We start from the raw sequence: 26,153 nt of genomic DNA on the forward strand, positions 1-26,153 counted from the left end.
TTTAGATCGTCTTGGATCAAGCTTTATCACGTCCATCAATTAAATTCAGACCGAGCACATTTCACCGTTCCGGACACACAAAGGATTTTGGAATTTGTGAAGAGACTGAGTCTCAGTCCACGAACCGAGAAGGAATCACTGGGAAGCACTTCCGGTAGCGTAGACAAAGAGTTGCCGTGTCTGCGATCGCACTTCCGGAAAATCACCCTTTCGCTTTAAGAGTTTGGGTCCGCCAGCCGTAGTCCCGTGACTTCGAAACCACGACTGCGCACGCGCCCCGCGGGCAGGCGGAGGGGCGGGGCATTGAAGAGGGCGGGCCGGGACCCTGACTTGTCTCGCGGTTACTGGGCCGGCGGGAGCGCGCGAGGTTCGGGGGCGGCACGGGGCGGAGCCTATTCCGAGTGGACGCCTGGCGTTTCGGCGCAACCGCGGAGCGTTTGAGGGGCTGAGGTCGCCTCAGGTGAGGAGGTCGCGCCAGCAGCGGCGCCGTTGTCGGGGTGCTGTGCCCCTCACCGCTCCCCCTGCCTTCTCCGCAGCAGCCATGGCGAAAGGCAGCGTTACCGAGCGACCGCAGGCGGGGCCGTCGCACAGGACCCCCGCCAGGGACCGGGCAGCCGGGACGCGGGCTCCCGCGGCGACGAGTCGTGAAGACCACTTGAAAGGTGAGCGGCCTCGGGGACCCGCGCTGGGCTAGTCCTGGAGGAGAGGGACGAGAATTCCAGGAGGGGCTGTGGGGGGACAAGGACCGTACCTGCACGGACCGTCCTGGGCTTTGCAGGGAGCGAATGGACCGGCCCAGCACAAGGTGCGTAGTAAATGCTGGAGACATTGAATTCAATTAAAAGAATGTCAGTGGTTTGTTGACACCCCAGGAGATTATCAAGCTATATGATTAAAGCAATGCCGAGCTGGGAGGAACTTAATTATTCATTGCTTTATTTTTACAGGTGAGGTGAGGAAACTGAGGGCCGAGGTTGGTATGTGACTGCACACAGTCGCAAAGCCAGCTTATAAAGTAGTAGTAAAGAACAAGGACTTTGGTGGCGGGCACACCTGGGTGTGAGTCCCTGCCCTACTAAAGTTGTGACCTTCGACTTATTAACTTTGAAAGGCGCTGTGTCAGAACTATAAAATGGCGATAATAGTATCCACATATAGATTGGTGCCTGGGTTCAACAAAATAATACGAAATATTTAACCTAATTCTTGGGTTACTGTATGCTGGGGCTTAATAAGTGTTAGCAATTACTATTATTATGTAAGTTCTCTTATTGTAAAACTGTTGTCTGACACATCATCTTGGCGTTTCTCAGGCATTTAAAAATTATTATTTTTAATCATTTTATTGGGGGCTCATACAATTCTTATCACAATCCATACATACATCCATTGTGTCAAGTACATATATACATTTGTTGCCATCATCATTCTCAAAATAATTGCCTTCTACTTGAGCCCTTAATATCTGTTGCTCATTTTCCCCCTCCCTCCCCACCCCCCCTACCTTCATCATTCATATATTATTATTATTTTGTCATATATTACACTGTCTGACGTCTCCCCCTGCCCTCTTCTCTGCTGTCCCTCCCCCAGGGAGGAGGCTATATGCAGATTCCTGTAATCAGTTCCCCCTTTCTACCCCACATTCTCTCCACGCTACAGACATCGCCACTCTCATCACTGGTTCTGGAGGAGTCATCTGTCCTGGATTCCTTATGTTTCCAGTTGCTATCTGTACCAATGTATATCCTCTGGTCTAGCCAGATTTTCTAGGTATAATTGGGATCATGATAGTGGGGGGAAGGAAGTATTTAAGAAGTAGAGGGAAAGTTATGTTTCATCGTTGCTACCCTGCACCCTGCCTGGTTCATCTCCTCCCGACAACCCTTCAGCAAGGGGTGTCCGGTTGACTACCATTGGGGTTTGAGTCTCCACTCTGCACTCACCCATATTTTCAATATGATTTTTTGTTCCTTGATGCTTGATACCTGATCCCTTTGACAGCTCGTGGTCACCCAGGCTGGTGTGTTTCTTCCATGTGGGCTGTTGCTTCTGAGCTATATGGCCACTTGTTTATATTCGAGCCTTTAAGACCCCAGACGCTATATCTTTTGATAGCCGGGCACCATCAGCTTTCTTCACCACATTTGCTTATGCACACGTTTGTCATCTTTGATTGTATCAGGGAGGTGGGCACCCACTGATATTATGGTATTTAGCTCTTTGATGTCTGATAACTGGTGCCTTCTGTACCTTGTGGTCAGACAGGCTCATTTGCTTCTTCTATGTGGGCTTTAATGCTTCTCAGCTAGATGGCCACTTGTTTCTCTTCAAGCTTTTAAGATCCCAGACGCTATATCTTTTGATAGCCGGGCACCATTAGCTTTCTTCACCACATTTGCTTATGCACACGTTTGTCTTCAGTGGTTGTATCAGGAAGGTGAGCACCCACTTAAAAAATTATTTTTTTCTTACATGAAAAGCATACTAGAAACAAAATATCTATTCCTTCTCATGTTCGATTCTTCTCAATAGTTAAGATGATTAAATTGTTTAAGTTCTTTGAAGTGATCTTAAGTTTGATGTATTTGGGTATTTTCCCATCTTATGTGTAGACTATAGAGCCATGTAACTTCAAAAGACTGTAAGTGAATTAATGTCAAAGTATAAATCTACTCCGAGTTAAAGGAATATTCTTTTAAAGATGCTACTCCTTCTGACAACAGTCTAAAGATCTGGGTTCCTTGAAAGTGTTGTCCATCTAGATTCTATATCATCCTTGAAGTTTGTCATTTGACTTGAGATAAGTTGTTATTGTCGCTTTTTCCTGTAGCTATTTAAAAAACAAAATCTTGAAACATTCCAAAATGCTTTTATAATTGGTTTTCTCATCAGAAAAACTCATTCAACATAGTAATTCTGTTTTTGATGTTAGCATGTCTTCTTGCACACTGTGCTTCTGTAGAAAGACTGAAAGAAGAGATTGATGTGAACTTTATGGTGAAACAAAGTGTGGAGAAGCAAAGAGGAGGGAAGGAGATTTATGGACAGGGGAAACAGTAGGATTGAAGGTTAGTGTAAGCACTTTGATGTGCCAGTGGTGAGATTAACTTGCCTTAAGTGGAGAATGTCTGTTGGGTAGCTGCTGGAGCTAGGTTGGCCAGGTTTGGAAGGGTGTCAGCTGATGGGTGTTAAAAGTGCTAGCTCAGAGAAGATTTGATCCATCCTTTTTATTAATAATCCTCCCCCAATAAAAATGATTAAAAAAAAAAGAATCTCAGGTTTTCTTTTTCTCTTGTTTCTGTAGGTATCTCTCTAATTAATGCTAGGAATACTCTTATGTGCAGATGATTTTATTTACTCCTTACATGAGATGATTTGGGCCACATGTAAGACAAGCCCCTCTCGGGCACACTGGCTATACTTTCAAGATTCCAACACGTACCCATTTGCCCTTATGTTATTGCAATCTGTGATACTTTCATTATTCTCCAGGACCACAGTGCAGAGACATTGATTCTTCCATGGTCTTCCTTATTCACCGTCCAACTTTCACATGCACATGAGGCAACTGAAAACACCATGGCTTGGGGCCAAGGGTCCCTTGATATTAACTATTTAAAACCAGACAACCCAAACCCTTTACCATGGCGTTGAAAGGTTTTGGAGAAGAGATAGCACTCTCTTAGTTCCATGTGATTGAACTGTTGAATTATTTGTGTGAATTAAAACCAAAAAACTAAACTCACTGCCATCAAGTTGATGCTGATTCATAGCAAGCTGACACAACAGGGTAGAATTGCCCTGTGAGTTTCTGAGACTAACTGTTTACAAGAGTAGAAAGCTCCCTCTGTCTCCTGAGGAGAGGCTGGTGGTATCGAACTGCTAACCTTACAGATTGCAGCTGAACATGTGGCAAATCATATGTCAATAAAACTTAAAGGGAAAATAAAACTAGTAATAATTGGATAAGAAATGCGTAGTAAGTTGCTGCAAATTTCCTGACACTTCAGATTTACATTTTATTAACTGTCACATCTACATCCCTTTTATTTATACAAGTTTTAAATTTATTTTTATCAATCATTTTATTGGAAATTTATACGAGTGTTTGTGATGGTGTGTATATCTGAAATATTTTATATTCTACATGCAGTGTTTGGTATATTTAGTACCCTTCTTACCGATAGTCGTTAAGGTTGGAGCCTCATAGACTGAGGACCAGTTTGAAGATTTGCGAACAAGACCTTATCACAGTGCACCTCTACTGATTCTAAGGAAGGGGGTGGAAGGTAGGCAAGAGGGGCTCTTGTTCTAATCTATTTTAAGGGTGCCTAGTGGAAGGAGCTCTGATAAGTGGTCTGGTTCTTGGCTGCTGACCAAAAAAGTTGGTGGTTTGGACCCACCGACCACTTCACAAGGGAAAGGTGGAAGCTTGCTGAAGTGATTACAGCCATGGGACAGTACTACCCAGTCCTTTAGTGTCCCTTTGAGTAACAATCATCTGGAAAACACGAAGTTTTGGGGTTTTTGGGGGGATTTTTTCAAACTTCCTTTGTGTTATCTGCCCTGGGTGAGTTAGTTACTTGCAAGTCACAGCAGTTCCCCATTTTAATTTAAAGAAACTTCTCTGTTTTTCAATGTGTAGGTCTTGTGAAGTCAATTTGGTGGGTAATGGACATTTTTCAAAAAGTAGAAAATATGAGTGCTTTGCTTGTAGTGAGGTAGATATTATTTCTTGAAAATTTTTAAATAACAGATTTTTGTGTGTTCCAACATGATGTTGAAAATATAATTTCTTATTGTGGAATGCAATTTTTAAAATACTGAAACTATTATCTAGGTGTGGGGTTTTATTGCGTTTAGGGCACAATATGATTCAAGTTTTGAAGATAAATCTCTCTCAGATCTGTTTTTGATCTTGCTTAGATTCAACAAATTGAGCATCTTTTACGAACAAGGTGGCTTAGAGCAGTGGTTCTCAAACCTCAAACTTCCTACTACCACGACCCTTTAATACAGTTCCTCATGTTGTGGTGACCCTCCAAACATAAAATTATTTTCGTTGCTACTTCATAACTAATTTTGCTACTCTTAAGAATCGGGCAATCCCTTAGAAGGGTCATTCGACCCCAAAACAGGTTGCGATCCACAGGTTGAGAACCGCTGGCTTAGAGAAAGGAAGCTCTAGAGGTTACTGATAAACTGGAATTTAAAACTAGAATTGGTAAATGGACATTAACCAAGATACTAGTGTGGTTTCCTGATACCAGTTTCAGCTCACATACAGTAAAGCCTGTGTAAACCAAATCCCATGTAAAGAGAAAATTTGTCGGAGTAGGAAAGTAATAAAAAAAAATTGTAAGACTGCTCCTTGTCAAACTTGTCTCAGGAAAGCAAGGCAATCCTGTTGAATTCTGGCTCTCAGAGGTTTCATATTCTGTGTCATGATTTGTGCTTATAATTTCCAGAGAACTCAATTGAAAAGCTTGCCAAAAGGGAGGTTAGGTAACTAAGGAGAGTAAGTAGAAAATATCCCTCAGCTTGAAACCAAATATCACAGTGACGGCATCGAGAGTCAGATTGTCACCGTATCCTGAATTGCTTATTCCATGTCAGCCTTTTCCTTACAGGCAAGGTTTCTTTGAAATGCCCAAGGTAACTTAGATGCTTCTTTGTTAATTTTGAGAATCTTTTTTGTAGCATTCCCAATAAAAGTGTTGATATTTACCCTAATAGACTGACTCAGATTAAATGTTTACCCCTAAACCAGTTACTGTTACTGGACGGTAAAAATAACCTGGCTCTGTGTGCTTTGTATTCCAAATGAGACTAAATACTTTGCTAAAATGGCATAGCTTTCCATGATGTTATTTGGGCCCAACCATCTTGATATAGAAAGAGAGGTGAGCTTGTAGGACTGATTTTAGGTTAGATAGATAGAAGTAAAAGGTGAGAATTTTAAGCAAAGACATTAGTATATCGTAATGGGTCATGGAGTCCACGCTGAGCACAGAAGAAAGAGTGTGAGAAGTTCAACCAAAAAGCCAAATGCCCATGCCCATGCCCATGCCCTTCTCCACTGAGACATTCCCCGACGGTCGTGACCCTGGAGCGCAGAGTAGGACTGCCTCCTGGGGCTTCTGGAGCTATATAACTCTACAAATGTGCAAAGTCTCGTCTTTCTCCTGCTGAAGTGGCTAGCTGATTCAAACTACTGACCTTGCATTTAGCAGCCCAAAACATAATCCACTATGCCACCAGAGCTCCCATGAGAAGCCCAATTGAAGGGAGAAAATGCAAGGAGTGAGGTCATGAAAGTATATATATGATCAAAGAATGGAATATTGGGATTTAAAGTGCCCAACATGGAGCAATCCCAAGTGATATATGTGAGACTATGGTATGTAACCCTGGAAGTGAGTAGTTGAAATTGAATGGAAATGAAAATCTTAAGAATTTGAGCTTGTATTGGTCCCCTAAATGAACATAAAATTTTTTAGGATTGTGGAGAAGTTTTACTCTAAGCTTGAAGGAACCTTTGTGGTGCAGTGGTTAACCACCCAGCTACGAACCATAAATAAAAGCTATCATGGTGATCCTCCATAAAGGTAATAGCCTAGAAAAATCCCATAGAGCAGTTCTACCCAGTCTTACGTGGTCGTCGTTGATTTGATTGCACACAACTATGAGCTTGGTCTCAGCATCTTCAGTGGAGGGTGGAAGATGGAGTACCTAGGATGCCTAGGAGTACCTAGGAGTATGCCTGTATCCTCTCTCAGGAACTCCATCTACTGCAGGTGTGGTTCCAGACTACAGCAATAAAGCAACCTTGAAAAGTTATGTTCATTCTATACTGTGGTGTATTAAGTGGTACAATCGCAATATGAAAAAGTTTGAAATACTGTGAGAATTGCCCAAATGTGACCCAGATGGAGCAGTGAGCACCTGATGTTGGAAAAATATGCAGTTCGGCTTGCTAGACTCAGGGTTACTACAAACTTTCAATTGGCCAATTGAAGTGTAATAAAGCAAAAGTGCAGTAAAATAAAGCAAAATATGCCTGTAGGTATACTGAATGAAGATAGATGGATTAATGATAGCAAAGTTGCAGGGCATAGGTCTTGCTTTTAAGCAAGATTGGGAGTATTGTTCCTTCTCTATAAATATGCTTTTAGTAATAATACTACTGTTTTCCAATATTTAGAAAAATTATTGACTTTACATTTTATACTTATTTTTGCTTTCTATGTATGTTGTTTTTGTTAGGTGCCATCGAGTTGGTTCCAACTCATAGTGATCCTATATACAACAGAGCAAAACAGTGCTTGCTCCTGCATTGTCCTCCGTTGCTGTGTTGAAGCCATGTTGTAACCACTGTGTCAATTCATCTCATTCAGGGCTTTCCTCTTTTCATTGCCCCTCCACTTTACCAAGCATGATACCATGCCCATGCCCTTCTCCAGACTGGTCCCTCCTGACAACATGTCATCATGTTCATTCATATTCTGTGTGTGTGTGTGTGTGTGTGTGTGTGCACGAGCACATATGCACACACATGCATACAAACTTGATTATATTGCTATCATTTTCAATTATATTTTTAACGAATCCTGGTGGCATAATGAGTTTATGTATTAGGCTGCTAATTGGTAGGTCAGCAGTTTGAAAACACCAGCCGCTCTATAGGAGAAAGGTGACGTTCTCTACTCCATAACTATTTAGAGTCTTAGGAACCCATAATACTTCTAGTCTGTCCAATAAGGTCACTCACTATGAGGTGGACTCAATTTGATGGCAGTGAGTTTGTTTTTTAAATAATATTTAAAAGTTTTAAAGCTCTTTAAATAAAGAGAACTTCAGTATTATAGTAGCTTCTTATCACCTTAAAAATTACGAGTCTCTAAGTTTATGACCTCAGGAAACTTAATAAAAACCCACTTTGTGTGTGTGTGGAAAAAACACTTTTGTGTGTGGTAGAACCAACTAGGTTTAGAAAACACCGAATATTGAGGATTAATAGACCTCATGACCATTAATAGTCGTATAGGACAACAGTTGTTTTGATTGTGAAAGTAGTAAGAAATAGGGACTTAATCCAGGGACAATCAGGTTAAGGTACAGTTCAGAGCAAAAGTGCTTGCAGCAGGAAGAATTGAAGATGTTGGCTGTATGGACAAGAGATCATTCTGAGAACAAGATCTAGAAGGAAATGTGTTGCCATTTAATACAGTGACAGAGGAAAGGGCAAGAGAAAACAATTTCCCAAACAGATCTTTTAGTGGAGATTGGAATGGAAGCCACTAGCATTGGTTGAGTGTAGGAGAAGCTCTCAAAACAACAAAAACTCATGGCTGTTCAGTCAATTCTGACTCATAGTGACCCTACAGGAAGGGGTAGAAATGCCCCCTGGGTTTCCAAGGCTAGAAAGCTCATCCTTTTCCTGTGGAGTGACTGGTGGTTTAGAACTGCAGACCTTGTGGTGAGCAGCATCCATGTGGAACTCTACATCACTAGGATTCTTTATGTAGAATTAAACTTGAAGGAACTCTAGTTGGAGGGGTTAGACTGATGAGTTAGTGCTCTCTGTTACAAAAAACTGGAAAAGATAAATATATAAATATTTATATTGTTGGTGGTAAACTTAATGTTGACAAATAGCCTGCATTACTGATTGGGTAGGTATGATCTATATTTAGTATATCCAAGTAGTAACCTAAATTCTTGTTCCAGCAGAAAGTGTAGGTTGATTGCAAATGGCTATTACTGTAATACTTTGGAGATGTACTTTACACTATTTATTTACATGAATTTTTACAAAATAGGTATTGCCTATTTTTACTTTTCAATAAAATAGGTAGAGTGGTCTAGATTGATGCTTCTCAACTATAATACACATTCAAATCACTTAGATATCTTGTTAATGTAGATTCTGATTCAGTAGGTCAAGGATACTGGCCTGGGAATCTGCAATTCTGACATGCTTCCTGATACTGGTGAGTCATCTAGTTTATAGGACACAACTTTGAGTGGTAAGGAGCCAGATGGTTTCTGTCACTTTTCACATTCAGCATAGAATTTAGCAAATTCTTGGTAATTCAACTGTAAAGCAAACTTAGAAGCAAACCTGCTGTGCCATCAGGTCAGTTCTAACTCATTGCGACCTACATGACAGTAGAACTGACCCATAGGACCATAGGATCTTGGTTAGCAACTTATATATAAGAATGCTGAAATGAAATGTATAAAATGAACCTTTTGTCTTTTATTTATTCAAGGCTTTGGGATTGAAAGGAATAGATCATTTAACCAAGCACAAATGAAAGGAGAGATTGTTATAAGAGTTAAACTCATTGACACCCATGAGCAATAAGTGAAATTTTACCAGGTTTCAAGGGAAAGAGAACGTTGTAAGTCAACAAGCAGGTGTGTGATTATCTTTCAGTTTTGTTTCTCTGGGTGCCGGATCCACCTCCCTTCTTATATTTTTGTGACAGGTTGCCATCATATTAACTTTAGCTCCTACTGTTGACTTTTTAGCTATAAGGCCTATGACCCCTTGACAGTAGTACTGTATATATATTTGAGTATAAGTCGAACTGAATATAAACCAAGGAACCTAATTTTGCCACAAAAACTGCATTAAAAATATGTTGAAAAACTCGGCTTATCCATGAGTACATACAGTATTTTTCTCATAGCCAACTAGTAATGAATTTTGGTCAAGTGTCTGATCTTGGACCATTCTATATTTGGGAGGATAGAGTTGTGATCTTATGTTAAAAATAGGGTCACCATTGAGATTTGTCCCTTAACAGAGAGGGGAGAGTGATAACTCTCAGAGGAAACAGGGAATGAAACTGAAAATTTTTCTGAACTTCAATGGTGAAAGATTTGTTAAATTAATGAATAGTAGATAGTCTTATATGTTTGTTCAGGATACCTTATAAAAGCACACTTGAAAGTTACATGTGCAATAATTAGAGGGGTATAGTGTGTCCATTCTCAGAACTGGTGTTGCTCTTAGGTGCAGTGGTAGTTACAGAACCTGGTGTCAACTTGAGACTATTAAGAGTCAAAAGGTGGTTTACCCTGTCAATGGGGTCACTGCTTGATGACCTCATTTGAAGGCCAGACCTGCACTCTCTGCTTGGTCCTCCTGCTGACAAGACACAAGGAGCTACACTGATGGAACCAGAACCCTGGAGCTGGAGGAGCCACATGGAGACCTCTGCCAGCACTGAGATGCTCCCACCGCCACTGGATCCACAAGACTTTCCACCCACTTGGCTATGATCTTCCTGCATTCAGCGTCATTGTGTGTGTTGCGTGAGTCTGAAGAGGAATTTATAGATTGGTATTGGACATTTGGTCTATCAGACTTAGGGATTTGATCTGGACTGGGCTGGGATGTATTCTTAATATACATTTGCATACACACACACACACAAAAGCTTTTATTCACATATCAGTGTCTCTGGATGTGTTTCTCTAGTAAACCCAGACTAACACATTATGCTACCTTGGGAGTGGGGTACTAGAGAAACAAATCATGAAGATGGAGAGTCAATGCTTGCTTGACCCCTGCCTCATGGTAGTTTTTCTTTGGCTAGCTGGAGGTCAGATGGGGCTATTGCAGTATACTGGGTTGTTTTCTGCCAAGAATATGGGAAGTTAAACTTTTGATTATTTCCTTTGGTTGTTGTCTTTGCTTACTCCTTTTTTAAATGACTAAAATCAATGTGATTAGTGTATATTTTGAGCTTGGCGTGCAATTGCCCCTTGAATTTCTCAGAGACCATACTGCTTAGTGAAAATGGCTGATGGAGATCAATATGGCTGGCAGAAAACCTGGCTCTGGCTTATTTCAGTTGGAGGGCTAAGGCAATACTTCATATTAATGGAATAGTTTAGATAAGGATTAAGGTAAATTTAGATAAGGATTGAACTTGACTGGTTTAGGCATTGAGTTTAGGATCCAGCTGTACTAGGTTTATACCTTTTTTTCTGCCTATTGTTATTGATAGAAAATGATTATTGGGAAGTAAAAATAGAGACTTTGTAAGCCTACTTACCTTGAGCCATTAAATTAGAGTTTAAATGGGTTAGGACAAGCCCGCAAAGAAGGCTCTAAAACAGAAGGTTCTCAACCTTCCTAATGCCTCAACCCTTTAATACAGTTACTCATGTTGTGGTGACCCCAACCATAATGTTAATTTCATTGCTACTTCATAGCTATAATTTTGCTACTGTTATGAATCAGGCAAGCCCTATGAAAAGGTCTTTGGACTCCCAAAAAGGGTCATGACCCACAGGTTAAGAACCGCTGCTCTGAAAGGTTAAGCCCCACCCAGTGTCTTAATATTTGAAGGTGAAGAGACTTGCCTAGGGGCTGTTGACAGGTTGAAGGAAGAAAAGGAACTCTTTGGCACTTTGAATTTTGAACTAGTAGTTTCTGCTTGAGGCTGGAAAAAAGTTGGAATATGGAAGGAACTCTCTGCTTTAGGATTGAACTGTTAAAGGGAACCTGTGGGCATCTACTTGTTGAGTGGAAGTGAGAGAAATGCAGCAATAAGATGGGTTGAGTCTTGCCACTGACACCCATATAAGACCATACAAGACCAAACATCTAAGACCTGGTTCACAGGGTCTTGAGAAGATATGGGGTTGATTGGTGTGAAGTTCATGATCTAGCACAAGGGGGCTAGGATTATTGAGAATTTGTGTTGGGGGCCCGTAGTCTAAAGGCAAGACAACCAATGGACCCCCTGGTAAGGTTAAGTGAGGCAGTCCACATTGAGTTGACCAGAATCTGACCAGATGAACAGAAGATTTTTGAGCCTGTGAATGGGTACATGTTGCTGCTGACTTTATGGTTGGCCAGTCCTGATTTGACTTTGCTTATGGATGTGGACTTAAAGGTTCCAACTGGAAAGAAGATCTTCACATCAAACAATATGATTATCTCTTCATTGCATTGGGTTGATGTGTGGTAGTTACATAATCTGGTGTCAGCTTGAGACTATTATGAGGGAAAAGTTGGAGTTTACCCTGTCAGTGAGGTCGCAGCTTGATGACCTCATTTGGAGGCCAGAGACACACTTTCTGCTTGGTCCTCCTGCTTACAAGACACAAAGAGCTACACTGATGGAACCAGAGCCCTGGAGCTGGAGGAGCCACATGGAGACCCCTTGCCAGCACTGAGATGCTTCCACCGCCACTGGATCCACAAGACTTTCCACCCACTTGGCTGTGATCTTCCTGTATTTAGCGTCATTGTGTGTGTTGCGTGAGTCTGAAGAGGAATTTATATAGATTGTTATCAGACATATGGACTACTATCAGACTTAGGGATTTGATCTGGACTGGGCAAGGATGTTTTCTTAATACACAATTGCTCTTTTATATAAAGCTCTTTCTTATACACATATGAGTGTCTATGAATGTGTTTCTCTAGTCCACCCAGACTAGCACAAGTTCCATCCAGTCAGTTATGACACATAGTGACTCAGCGTACAGCACCAGTGAGACACTGCCTCGCTCTGCACTGTCCTCATAATGGTTGTTTGGGCCCATTGTTCCAGCTACTGTGTCACTCCATTTGATGAGTAAGGACCATGAGATGAAGGGTGTTTTTGTTTTGTATTTTTTGAGATGAAGTTTTGCCAGCCTTGATTTGGAGGAACATGCTGGCTGGACTTCTGAGAGAGATCTGTCCATTTTTCTAGTAGTCTGTGCTATATTCTTTATTCTCTGCCAGCACAATAATTCAAATGCATCAATTCTTGTTCATTGCCCAACTGTACTGTGCATATGAGGTGCTGGAAAATAACAGAAACATTTGTCCTCAAAGTTCTCAGAGAGTGATGAGCCAGTCAGGGTGCAATGTAACAACGATGAAACATACAGCTTTCCTCTAGTTCCTAAATGCTTCCTCCCCACCCACTATCATGATACCAATTCTATCTTGCAAGTCTGGCTAGACCAGAGGATGTACACTGGTACAGATAGGAACTGGAAGCACAGGGAATCCAGGGCGGATGATCCCTTTAGGACCACTGGTGGGAGTGATGATATCGGGAGGGTAGAAGGGTGGTTTGGAAAGGGGAAACCGATTACAAGGATCTACATGTAACCTCCTCCCTGGGAGATGGACAACAGAAAAGTGGGTGAAGGGAGACATCTGACAGGGCTAGATATGACAAAATAATAATTTATAAACTATCAGGGATTCATGAGGGAGGGGGGAGTGGGGCTGGAGGGGAAAGAATTAGTTGATTCCAGGGGCTTAAGTGGAGAGCAGATGTTTTGAGAATGCCGAGGGCAATGAATGTACAGATACGCTTTACACAATTGATATGTGTATGGTTTGTGATGAGTTGTATGAGCCCCTAATAAAACGATTTTTTAAAAAGTTCTCAGTTAAAAAGAATAAACCCTGGATTATAATTTTTATAATTCCCTATTATCGATAGATACATGGTATAATGGGAAATGTCAATAAAGCTGAGCCACCAATGCCTACCTCTTCCCCAGTGAGCAGTGTATGAACTAGTGGTCCTGGCTTTCCCAATTGTTACCTGCTTCTTGGGAAAGCAGCCCATACTCTCTACGATTGCTGCTTTCAGAGCAGGAGCGGATTCCACGTGTATCTATCTGACAAGTAGTTTTTAAGGTAGTACTGAGATTACTTTGTAAAAAAACGTAAACAAAGTACCCTATTCTTGGAGTCGCCAACCGAACCACTGAAAAAATTGAGATTCAACTTTGTGTGCCCAAATCCTTGGGGGTACAGAGAATATGTAACATTTACCACTGTAGTTGAAGTAATTGAAAAATTGCTTTTCTAAGTAATCTTTTCTTAGAGACTGTTTGCTCTGTTTTCTGATTTCCCAATGTGGATACATGAACACTAATTTTCCTTGGCTTTGTAAAGAAATCAATGCTATAAATTCTGTTCCCGCTCCCATTCTTATAAAATTACTGTCTCCTAAAAGTAATATAGCTAGTTAATAGACTTCATATACTTTAAGGAGTAAAAATTTAATGTTACAAAGTGTTTTGAGCAAAAGTGTGGATTGTTTTCTAGGAAAATATATTTAAGGAAATTATTTGCTGGTTTGGAATCCAGTCCTCCTTTATAGTTCTATAATAAGAGTTTTTTTTTTTCTTTCAGAGAAAGCCCGGGCAGAAGCTGGGTCAGCAAGAATGTCACTCCTTATATTGGTGTCCATTTTCTTATCTGCAGCTTTTGTTATGTTTCTGGTATATAACAATTTCCCCCAGCTTAATGAGTAAGTATATGTTGACAGAGAAACTGAACATTCCTAGAGATTTATAGAGATGAAAGTGAATTAAAAGTTAGCCTTATTTTAAGCAGCAGAACTGTCAGGGTGATTGTATCAGTCTCTTCTAGCTCATAGTAACTCCATATCAACACTGTTATTAAATACTTCTTTTAATACTTTCTAAATATGCTTTTTGCTTTTAAGGTTTATCTAGCATTTTTTTTTAAAGCCTCATCTTTCAGATGTCTTTCAGTTTGGGTTTTTTTGGTCTAACCATAGTACATTTTTATATTGTGATCCTACACATGTTCCTCCCCACTTTCTTTTTCTTTTACTCTTTGCTTACTGTACATACATATGTGTACAACACTAAGTTTGTGTTTCATGAAGCATTCCTTGCCTATTTTAGGTGATAACTTGATACTTTCTTAACTATGTTCTGTCTCACACAGCACTCTTCACTATTCATCTCGGCTCTATAATTGATTGCAGTGGCCACACAGAACTTATAAGAAATGCTCACGATCATGAGGTTTATTATGGAAGTTAACAGGTTATAATTTAGGTGAGGAATGCTCAGAATACTGTTGTTCAGTCAGGCCACATTTCAGAGTTTTTTTTCAGGCTGCTAATAAATGCCCAAAATGCATGCCACTCTGCTGTAAGCCTCGTTCCAAAGGTACTCTGCTCTAGCTCTGTGACTCAGTGTACCCAGCTCTCCAAATTAAGTGCCTAAGGGCCCCCCCCATGTAACCAGCCAGCCTCTTGCAAAAAGTGCTCAGCTTTACTTGCTCTGTGGGCTGGCAAGTCTACCACTTTGTCTAGTGTCCTGGCTCCTGGTTCTGCTACTGCTCCTCTGTCACTCCTTGTGTCATAATTGCCTCCTATATCAAGGAGGTTCAGTGTGCAGGGACCTTGGGGTCCAGAGGATACACTCCACTCTTGACTCTTACTGGTGGTAGTGAGAATACCTCCACCACCTCCAGGCCAGCTTCTTAGGTAGCTCATTTCATACCCAGCAGGATGGCAATCACAGTTAATCCTGTTAACAGTTACAGAGAGATCCCATCAGTGTCTTCCTCCCTTCTCTTACCCAGACCCATCAGGAATAAGTTGTTTGGCGGGAGTTGCAGAAACTGTGGCTAGAAGATCTATATTAAAATAATTCAGTGACCTGCATTTTATATTGCTAGTAGTTTATTAACACCAATTCTATGTAACATTATTATAAAGTTTTAATACTGTTTATTTTTCTCTCTGGATTATGTTTATGTATGTATGTGTGAGTACAAATTCAGGTATACATTTGCTCCTTTAGTTTTTCAGTTGTACAAATTAGGAAAGCCAGTTTTAATTTACCACCTATTTTATAGAACTTCTATTATTTCTCAACAGGATTAGTTAAATGTTTTCATGTAAACATACAGGCATAATAAACATTGTAGGGTCTGAAACTTATTTGCCTCTCGCCTCTATTTCAGGAAAAAATTACTCAGCGCCCCTGACAAAACTTTTGTACTACAGCTCATCATCAGAGATAAAGTGCAGGGACCTGCTTTTCGCAGGCTCTCTCCTTCCCCCCCAGGGGGGTGTTGGTACTTTGGGAAGTACTGGTGTATGTGCGTGTATGTTTATTTAAAGCTTTGTAAGCAAGTGTTCATCTCCAAAAATGGCACCAAATATAAAGAGAATGATCGAGCAGAGTGTTCAAGGTTTTTATTTTTTCGGTGTGTGTGAACTTAGAAGTGCAATATTACCAAAATAGTATCAATTGTGAATTCATTAAAAACATTTACTTCATTTTAGTTGAAATTGGTATTGACTTTATCTTACCATGAGGATTATCCAAAATGATGTTTAAATATACTGGCTTAAGTGATTCATTGCATTGCTTAGATTTGATTTAAAATTTAAACCATTATTAGAATAAATTCTTTTAGTGTGACTGTTTATTACTTTCACTTGTCGGGCAGATGCCTCATGAAATGCCTTATTAAAATATTTTAAACATATTGGGAATTTAAAGTGAATATATTACTGTGAAAAAATATAAAATCATTTTGGATAGAACTATGTTTCAGACTTGGACTTTGATATTAATTATACTGGAAAAATCCCGTTTACAGCTTTTCCATTTTAATTTTCTTTAGAGAAGAAAGAGTGACTATGAAGGTCCCGAGAGATATGGACGATGCCAAGGCCCTAGGGAAGGTTCTGTCCAAATATAAGGACACCTTTTATGTACAAGTACTGATCGCTTACTTTGCTACGTATATTTTGTATCCTTTTAATTTAAAAAGATTTTCTAGTTTTGTTCAAGAAAAATGTTTTAAAAGTCTGCTGTTTGGTGTTATATAATGTAACCTTTCCTTTTAAAATTTGATAATATATAGAGCAAGATTAAAAATAACATCAAAGAAATGGGGAAAGTTCTCCCTAGAAACATATCTACTTAACTCAATTATCTTAATATCCATATCTTTATTACCCATTTTTAGATGTATTCTGCTTATTTTACTTATAAATATTTCTTTTCTCTAGCCTCTTTAAAACAGATATTATATCCATGCCGTAATTTTACAATATTTTTTTTTTATTTTTAGAGTTGATGTGTTTTTAAATTTATTTGCTTTTATAAATACTGTGTTACAAATCTCTGGATTCATATAATTTTTTTCTTCAATTGGAAGTATTCCTATGACAAGAATTAATGGTTCAAAGACCATGAATATTTTTAATAATTCTTAGTATATATTTCTTTGGTTTACATTAAGTATAATATAATATGTACTTAATACAGGAAAGTAGTTTTATTCTTTCTGCATAATTTCAAATGACATAAGCTCTTAATTATTAGTCTTCCAATCTGTGAGATAGTTTTAATTGTCATTTTGATTTTTAAGCTTTTATTCTAATTCTACCTTATTTTACAAATCTTGGTCAATAGGACATTACCTCTTCATATAATGCAGATAAACATACTTTCAAAACCAGCTTTTACTTAGAAAAGAAATTAGTACTTTGTTAATCCTCAGTATTCATGCTTCCTTTTAATTATTGAATTTATTTTGCTTTGTTGAGCTTTTGGACTAAAATTCTTCTATAAAATTTAATAGTATATCTTTTTGGATTTGAGTTGGAATACAAGGGGATTTCAAAAAAGATTTTGAAAAGACAATTAAAAAGTAATAGAATATCTTTTTACATACACACACATATAAACAGAGCCCACTGCCGTTGAAGTGGCATACAGTTTGACACAGCATTTTCCTATTTCCACAAATTTTGTGTGTGTGTGTGTATGTGTATACACGTGCATATGTGTGTACAGTTCTTACATAATATTTTGAGTATGCGTAGTTATAAAATAAAAATTTTGTGGTAGTTATATTTACAAAAGTTTTTGCTGTTAATGTAAACAATTCCTATATCCAGTAAATTAAAGTATGTTTTTTAATATAGGAAATGTGCCTTATGTAGGGAATTTTTTATTATCTTCTCAATTTTTTAGTTAAAAACATTTTTTGGGGAAAATTTTTAATAAATTTAAAAAACATTTGTGGGAAAATTTAAAGAATAATTATTTTTTGATAACTCATTTGGGGCAGCTGTTTAAAACTGATTTCATTGTATATAAAATATTCTAGGAAATCCATAACTCCTAATTTTTTTAACGGTTTGAATAGTGAGTTTGTTGAAGGAGGAGACTTTGGAAAAGCAATCCAAAGGGCCCTTAGCTAGTCTAAGTGGCCGATAACTCCTATTTTTCCATTAGCTCAAATTGTCTATCAGTGAAAAGCTAGGTTTGCAAATTATTTTACCTTTATGTGCTCTGACTATAAATTGAAATAACTCTCTTTGACTTTTATAAGATTTTTGTAAACATTTTATGAGAAATACAATTTGTATGTATTTAAGAAAGTCCTGTTTTACAGGGGCCGACTTTATTCCCTCCACAGTGAAGCTTTCTATTTCCATGAAGATATTTAGTCTTGGAAATCCAAAGAGGGCAGTTCTACTTTGTCCTTCCTGTAGGGTTGTCAGAATTGACAAGATGGCAGTCTATTTGATTATTGCTGTTGTTTCTCCCTCCTGCTTTGTCAGGAGAACGACTGAGGGATAAATGAGATGCCCCTCATGGCCAACTAGCCAGTTAGCCTAAGTGAATTCTGGCCATTCCTGGGGTCATAAGTGTGGTAGTCTGGTTGGTTTGGAAAGCCTTTAAAGGGTTGCTGTGAGTTGGAATTGACCACATGGCAGTGAGGTTGATTTTTTTTCTATAGATTTTAGTTGTCTAAATATACCACCGTTAAGAAAAGTGTAACCACAGGCCTCTGCCGTCGGGTTGATTCTGAGTCACAGAAACCCCTCAAGGCAGAGTAGAAGTGCTCCTTTTGGTTTCTGAGGCTATAAATCTTTATGAGAACAGCAAGCCGCATATTTCCCCCTCAGAATGGCTGATGGGTTCAGACTGTGGACCTTCCAGTTAGCAGCCCAATACATAATTATACAACCATGGAATGAGTATATTAAATTATTGGTTAATAAATATCATTTCAGGCTTTATTGCACATTGTTAGGGTTTAATAATTATGTAATGTTTTTCATATCACATTTTAAGCAGGGAGTGGAAGAATATGTAACAATGTTCGAGAAAGCCTAATTTTGAGGGAGTGGGGGAAGAGAGAAGGAGAGGAAAAGTAGAGTTCACTACAGACTAAGTTTTATGCAAGGGATGTTTAATCCAATGCAGGGTTTCAGTAGAGTGGTGGGGTGTGTAAGCCAATTGAAAGGTCAATGAGAGATAGTAGTTGAATAGGATACCTGGTTGAGGAAAGCCAAGATAATTACTCTAGTTTTGACATCCCGAGTGGTTTTGTAGAGGAAGAGTCCCGTGAAAGAGCAAGAAGTTAGGGGTGAGAGACCCCCAAGAGGAAGGAGGAGGAGATTGAAAGAACAGGAGTAAATTGGGACAGGGGTGGGGTGGGGGGATTAGTGGGTAAAGCTAGGGGTAAGGAGAGTTGAGAAATGTACTTCATCTAACCTGTAAGTAAGTCAGAGATCAAGAACTGGGAACTAGGAAAAAGAAGAAAGCTTAATTTTGCTTAAAAATAAAGTTTGTAATTTTTACTGAAATGTTTTAACTTCTTATGAAATGAGGTAAATTTTACTTTAAATTAGAAACAATGATATCTTACATGTCTCTAGATTTTTCCAGGGCTCCTGTATTGGGAAAGCCTGTTATTTAAAAGATAAATGAAGAACTTTGTTCTGTGCATGTTCCCCATCCCTTTGTGGCATATGTTGCAATTTTGTCTTGTTTTTTTTTCGTAGCACACTTTTCCTTGTATTGCATTTATGATGGTGCTAGTAAGTGGTTAACCCTGGTGGTGCAGTGGTTACGCATTGAGCTGTCATCTGTAAGGTTGGCAGTTTGAAAACACCAGCTGCTCCTGGGGAGAAAGATGGGACTTTACTCCTGTTTTATCTGTATCCCTCACACCATCCACATCCAACTAAATTGGACTAATGGTCACTTGCTAACCACATGTGGTTTATACAGCTCTGCTGCAGACCTGCTCTGTCAAGCATGAAGCGAGGTAGTTCTGCCTTGTCCTGTAGGGTTGCTCAGTGTCAGCATTGATTCCATGGCAGTGAATTTGGTTTGGTGACCAAATGGTTAACTTAGAATAAGAAGTATTACAACTAAGAAATTAATGAGTTCATATAATTTTTAAACTTGTATGTGATTTTTATTTTTTAATATTGAAATTTTAATATAGTCAATAATAACATATTTCTATATTGATATTTTTTCCCTGAAATAATAGGATTTGTATTTTCTTTTTAGAAAATTCCATTTAATTTGTTTAAATCCTTAACTTAGAGACTTAACAGCTTGCAAACATTTGCCATTCCAGGCTCTATATTTCTCAGTATCCTGTCAGGGTTTCTTTACCCCTTCCCACTAGCCTTATTTCTTGTTTGTTTGGTAAGTATATAAAATACATTTGGTGGGGCCTGGGGAAAAAGGGAGCTGGGGTAAAAGGAAGGAAAGAAATGTTTTGAAATTCATTGTCGTAGCAATTGTACAATAGTGTTTGAGGAGATTGAACTACGGATTGATATATCCATATTAACTCCCAATAAAATGGTTTTGAAAAAAATATAGTTGGAAGATTGGGAAAAAATAGCCTTAAATGGAATGATAATTATCTTAGTCTCAGTTTTATGCTAGCACACTCATTTAACGTTAGACCAGTGTTTAAAGAATTGTGTGTGCGTGTGTGTGTTATGTAGAGCCCTGCAATACTTTCTTTAGCCATTATAGACCTGTTGCTTTTATAAGCTCTGTTTTTGCCTTTTCTACCGTTGTTTTGTAATCCAATTAAGCCTGTTGGTAGACACAATTATGTCTCACTCAGGACTGGGATGGCAGAGGTGGAGGGGAGGGTGGTAGTTCATACATAATAATTAAAAATAAATTGGCTCCTGAAATTTTATTTTTAGACTAGAGGCCAACATAAACTATTTAAGCATTAACTATCACTCAGTCTCTAAGTTTAATCATGAGTGTCTGTTGGTTTCGGCTCATCAGTCTCTTCAGAATTTAGTCTGAGAAAGGACTGGATTCCTCTCTGCATGCGATGTCATTGCAGAGTACTCTCTCCATTCCCTACAAGAAGTAAACTCGTTGGGTGCTTGTTTAGGTGAACATGTCCATGCATGACATGGAAAAATAAAAACGATTGCTCATTGTTTTTCAGTGTTCTGGACTGGGTGCCTCATTCTGTTACATGCTCTCCTATTTAGTTGGGAGACCAGTTGTATACAAATACCTCACAGAGAAAGCAGTGAAATGGTCACAACAGGTAAACGTATGTTTTAAAGTTATTTCACTTTACTGTTTGGCTGTCTCAGAGGTCAATGTGTGACACCTCCCTTAAACTCAGATTCTGGCTTTTAATAAATATACCAGGTAAATAAAATATTCATAACAATTTCTATACTTGTAATGATGTTTTCATTGTTTAGTCTTGGTAAGTTCAATCAGAACAGAAAAGTGTCCATGTAAAGGAATCACATGTTTGCATACCTACCTCATGTTAGTACAGCATACTGTCATAGTGCATCAGCTCCTTTGATGCATGTTGTCCATGGAAACCACATCATGCATGGGCCATACAAAATTATCAACTTAGAAATTAGCTGGCTGTGTTTGGTCAAACATTTAATTAACCCCTAATGTGATGGCAAGAACTGCTTCTCTGTGGTGAGGTGTGTGATGTTGGCTTTATATGGCCTATGAGCTGGTTGTTCCCCACCAAGGTCTAGAATCAGATTTCTAGTTCTCCAGTCTAGTTCTTCTCACTATACCACACAGCCACTGACTATTAAAATAGTGGCAGAGGTATGGTTTCTTTGGCATGGCATTTTCTTTTATGTGAGTACATTAGTTATTTAAAGGAAATATAAGTGATAATTTGTGCTTATATTTATAATCATCCAGATGATTACAAATTACCTTTTAAACTTCTTATATCAATTGCGAATTACTGTCTTTGTGATAGTGTATATTATAATACCATGAAATAAAGACTACTCACCACCCCACTGCCTTTGGAACTGGATCTGTTGATGTGCTACATGAGCCAGCCCTTTATGTTGCAGGAAACTTGGAGGCATTCAAAAGTTGGCTGCTGGGATGTGTATCTCCCTTCTGGTTATCACATACATTTAATCTTGGCATTTCAGGTTTAAAATTTACTGAAGTCTCATTTTATATATGGTACCTCTAATGAGCATTTAATAAATAATTCATTGTTTTTAAGTACCTTTTATAATTCTTTTGAATAAGTTTGATCATTTCTGTTGTATGAATTATCAGGTAAAGATTTGAAATAAAGTATATAATTTTCAAGATTGACTTTATCTTGCTAATTATTTTCTCATGTTTTATGACAGGTTGAACGTCATAGAGAGCATCTCATCAACTACATTATTTTTTTGAGAATAACACCATTTTTGCCTAATTGGTTTATTAATATTACTTCTCCTGTGATAAATGTGCCACTGAAAGTTTTTTTTATTGGCACTTTTCTAGGTAAGGCCTTCCATGCACTCTGTCAGAACTCACTGTGTACCGCAGGCTGAAGGAGCGAGTGTGCGCTCTGCAGACATGCATGTACCATGGCAACGCAGTCTGGGTCACCGGGCTTGGCCTGTATATGCATAGGGCTCAGAAGAATTAGATAATGTTGATTTAGGATATTTGTTTCACCTGTGGGATTAGCACGTTCTCGTGGTTGTTATTGTAATTCTACAGAACTTTTAAACTCGGCACTCTCCTTTAGTGGAGGGAAATCCAGGACACTATCCCTTACCCCCATCCCAATAGGGAATGAATAATTCAACAGCCCTTCTCTCTTTTAATTTCTAATTGTGAATCATCCTTTTTTTATTGAATGACTTCTTAAACCTCCCAATGACTTGCCCTGTACTCCCACGCCCCTCTTTTTCTATCTGCCCCTTGTCATGTCTTACGTTCCCCTCACCTAAGCTACGGGGCTCTCACCGTGTTGTGTCTTACGTTCCCCCCACCTAAGCTACGTTCCCCCCACCTAAGCTATGGGGCTCTGGTTGCAGAGCGACTTTCACTTGGGGCTGATTTTCCTATATTCAAGTACTGAAATACTGTCACTTTCATTGGGGGGTTATCCTATTTTTTATCAACACTGAGGATTACAAAAAGAAAAGAATGGGTTATCTAAAATCAACCAAAAGTTTTGCTTTCAAGGAACTTATTACACGTAATTGAAATTGAATTATTTTGGGAATTCTGGTGGTTCCTAATAAGACTGTTTTGCCTTTCTGAAATGAGTTGTTTAGAGACCAACAATATGAGCAGATCTTTCCTGTATTGAGTATCTCGTAAATAAAAGCTTAAGTTGATACTTGAAAAATAGATATTTTTTAAAAGAATAGTCAAAATCATTTATTGCTATTCATGGACAAGCTTAAAAATTATTTCAGCAGCAATTTGAGCTTTTTAGAAATAATGTTTATATGGAGTCCGAAAATAATATGTGTCCCTGACTCCTCATTCTTCAAGTAAAATAGCTGGAGATTAAATTATTTTCAATTAGACAAAAATAACTTCCAGTTACATTGATTTGGTTTTTAATGTGGTCATTCCACACTCTCACTCGCATTCTCTCTCTCACTCACTCTCTCATTCACTGACTCACTCTTACTCACTGACTCACTCACACAAAAAAAGAAATGTGGTCATTCTGTGTGTACACTTGCATGGCATGCTCTTTCTTAAGTACTCCATTGTGGTATATCTAATGCCACATCTTAATTTAAGCATAGTTTTTCAATGATAAGCAACAATATACTAAACTACTTTTGAATATGTAGTTTGTTTCCAGCATTTTTACAAATATTTTGATGCACATCCATTGAACTAGATCATTATTGATTGATATATATATATCAATATATATATATATATATACCACTATTAACTAAAGTTGAAATTGCTAGATTAAGCACATACCCCTTTTTAAAGACTTGATATTTTAGGTATTTTCTAAAATACTGATATTTTCTTGTGTTTTAAAATTTATTATTATTATTAATTTTTTACATTCTTTATAAGGCTTTACATTTTAAAGATTTTTTTCCCAAAATGGACAGAGCTATGTTTTCATAGTAAACTTATGTACATAAAATTAATGTTTATAAACAAGTGAACTTTCCTATGTTTTCATTTTTATTTCAGGTGTTGCCCCTCCCTCTTTTGTAGCTATCAAAGCAGGCACAACACTGTACCAGCTGACCACAGCAGGGGAAGCTGTGTCTTGGAACTCAGTATTCATTCTGATGGTTTTGGCGGTTCTGTCCATCCTGCCAGCCATTTTCCGCAAAAAACTGAAAGAGAAATTTGAGTGAAAAATCATCTGGATTTTAGTTCTCTCACTATCATCATCATCATCTCAGGATTAGCAAGTGTTTCTACCATTTATGTTTTAAAGTCACCTCTTAGGCAATTGAACCGAAGAATTTGTAAAAATAAAATTTTCTATCAGTTAATAGTTTATGTGACACGAGGGAGAAAAGTGTAAAAAATGGAAAATGCTATTAATAGTTATGTTGACTATCTTCTAAATTATATTTCCTGAACTAGCCTTATGTACATACTCATTATTCGATTATTTAATAGTCCTTTTTTCTCTTATCTATATCCCAGAAATTAATGTAAAGAAACAAAAGATTCAGGATTATTAAAATATATGTAGTTGTAGCTAAGATCCATCTTTCAGAATATAAACTTTAAAGCTCTAAAACTTTAAAGATTTTACATTTTTCTTCCTTTTTACCTTTGAAATACTAGATCTATTGAGAACTTGTGTTTTGTTAAACCACTGGATATGCAAAGGATGTCAAGTTATGTCTATTTTGTGAGTTGGGGTTATTTCTCTTTTAAGGCCTTTAACATGGATTAGTTTATTTATAATTCAGACCATTTTCCTCCTATTATTTGGAATTCACACTATTCCACTGTGCATATACAGAATGGAGATGATATAACTATTATATTTGGTGTTGATAATTTATATTCAGATATTTTGTTATACAGCTCTCCTTTAATATCGCAGAAGGGGATCTAAAAAGCATTAGTTTTATGTGTTAGGTTAATTCCACTACTTTTTATTTTGAAACAGGAACTTATAGGTAACACAGTTCTCTTAAGTGGTTAAATATAATTGCTGGTCCAATGACAGTAAAATTTACCTCATTTATTTATTAGTCTGGTTATTAAGGTATGTATTATATAATTGTTTTTATGCATGATATTCCTAAAAGAAAACATGACTTAATTTCTCTTGTTTGTTTTTTTTTGTTGTTGTTTAGGGCTTCCCAATTTAGTGTGTTTACTCTGTAATTCACAGGTAGAATTAACTTGTTATATGATAACTAATATATTTAAATAGTCTCAGAAAAAACTTTATGGCTTTGGTTGCTTTATGGTTTTGCCCTTGATTCTAGGGCATCACCAGTCTAAACTCTGCCCATTTTACCCTCACTGAAGCCTGTTAATATGTTGAAAAGTACTTCACCTGTGGGAAAAAGCCTTGTATGTTTTTATTGTGAGACATATGATCATCCTCAAACCTGTTTCTATGACATAATGTGGATTGATTCATTATTTTTTCTATCACAGTATTAACAAAATGGTTCTATTGTAAATACAAAGAAAATATATTGATTAATATACTATTCTTATGTCACTTGGTCTTTTGTGCGAAATTATTTCTAGCAAGGTTTCCTTCCTTTCTTCTTGACCAGAGACTGAGTGGCAAAGTTTTTTTTTATTTTTGCAAATGGACCTAAGACATAACTCTTTTTGGACAAAATTCACTAAATATTGCCGCGTAAGAATTGTATCAGACTGTCAAAAATAAAAGCTTGAGCACGGAGAGACCGTACTAACTGTTCAGCTGCTGTGCAACCTGTGCCCACTCTCTCCTCAGCGCTCCCCAGCCCTCTCTGTAGGCTCGCCTTTCCCCGTTCCCCCAACTCCCATGTTAGGAAGCTGTAGCTGCTGCTTTGAGCGATAGTTCCCTATCCCCCAGCGATTACCCTGTCTCTTTAGACTCATCATCAATGACTGTAAAAGAAAAACCAACAGGCTAGACTCTTAATGTAGCTAGGAGCCTTCATGCAGTGTTTTACAGTCTTGGCCTGGAGCCAAATGCAAATTTAAACTTTAGTTTGGAAATTACATTAAAATAACCTCCACAATCAAGCTTGTTTGTACAGAGGTGCTTCAAAGTTGGTAGAAGAATGACATCATCT

General features: G+C 38.1%; 1 protein-coding gene across 2 annotated transcripts; it reads left to right on the forward strand.

Annotated features, from left to right (window-relative positions):
• The first annotated feature begins 336 nt into the window (after positions 1-336).
• TMEM41B (transmembrane protein 41B) lies at positions 337-25,574 on the forward strand. 2 transcript variants are annotated; one of them, XM_075546097.1, is made up of 8 exons: positions 337-460; positions 537-662; positions 14,177-14,294; positions 16,439-16,567; positions 20,187-20,280; positions 21,056-21,160; positions 22,254-22,392; positions 24,076-25,574. In XM_075546097.1, exons 2-8 carry the CDS (start codon positions 542-544, stop codon positions 24,243-24,245), a joined length of 876 nt encoding a protein of 291 aa, XP_075402212.1. In that variant the 5' UTR covers positions 337-460; positions 537-541; the 3' UTR covers positions 24,246-25,574. The 2 variants fall into 2 exon arrangements, with proteins under 2 accessions (XP_075402212.1, XP_075402211.1); XM_075546096.1 differs by having other exon boundaries at positions 378-662.
• Positions 25,575-26,153: the final 579 nt, after the last annotated feature.

The sequence above is a fragment of the Tenrec ecaudatus genome, chromosome 4, assembly GCF_050624435.1.
Source record: "Tenrec ecaudatus isolate mTenEca1 chromosome 4, mTenEca1.hap1, whole genome shotgun sequence".
NCBI classification, from domain to species: domain Eukaryota; kingdom Metazoa; phylum Chordata; class Mammalia; order Afrosoricida; family Tenrecidae; genus Tenrec; species Tenrec ecaudatus.

Coding starts and splice junctions, on each gene's coding strand:
- TMEM41B (XM_075546097.1), top strand. CDS start 542: ATGGCGAAAGGCAGCGTTACCGAGCGACCGCAGGCGGGGCCGTCGCAC. Junction 663..14,176: donor TCGTGAAGACCACTTGAAAG/GTGAGCGGCCTC, acceptor TTTTTCTTTCAG/AGAAAGCCCGGGCAGAAGCT. Junction 21,161..22,253: donor CAGTGAAATGGTCACAACAG/GTAAACGTATGT, acceptor GTTTTATGACAG/GTTGAACGTCATAGAGAGCA.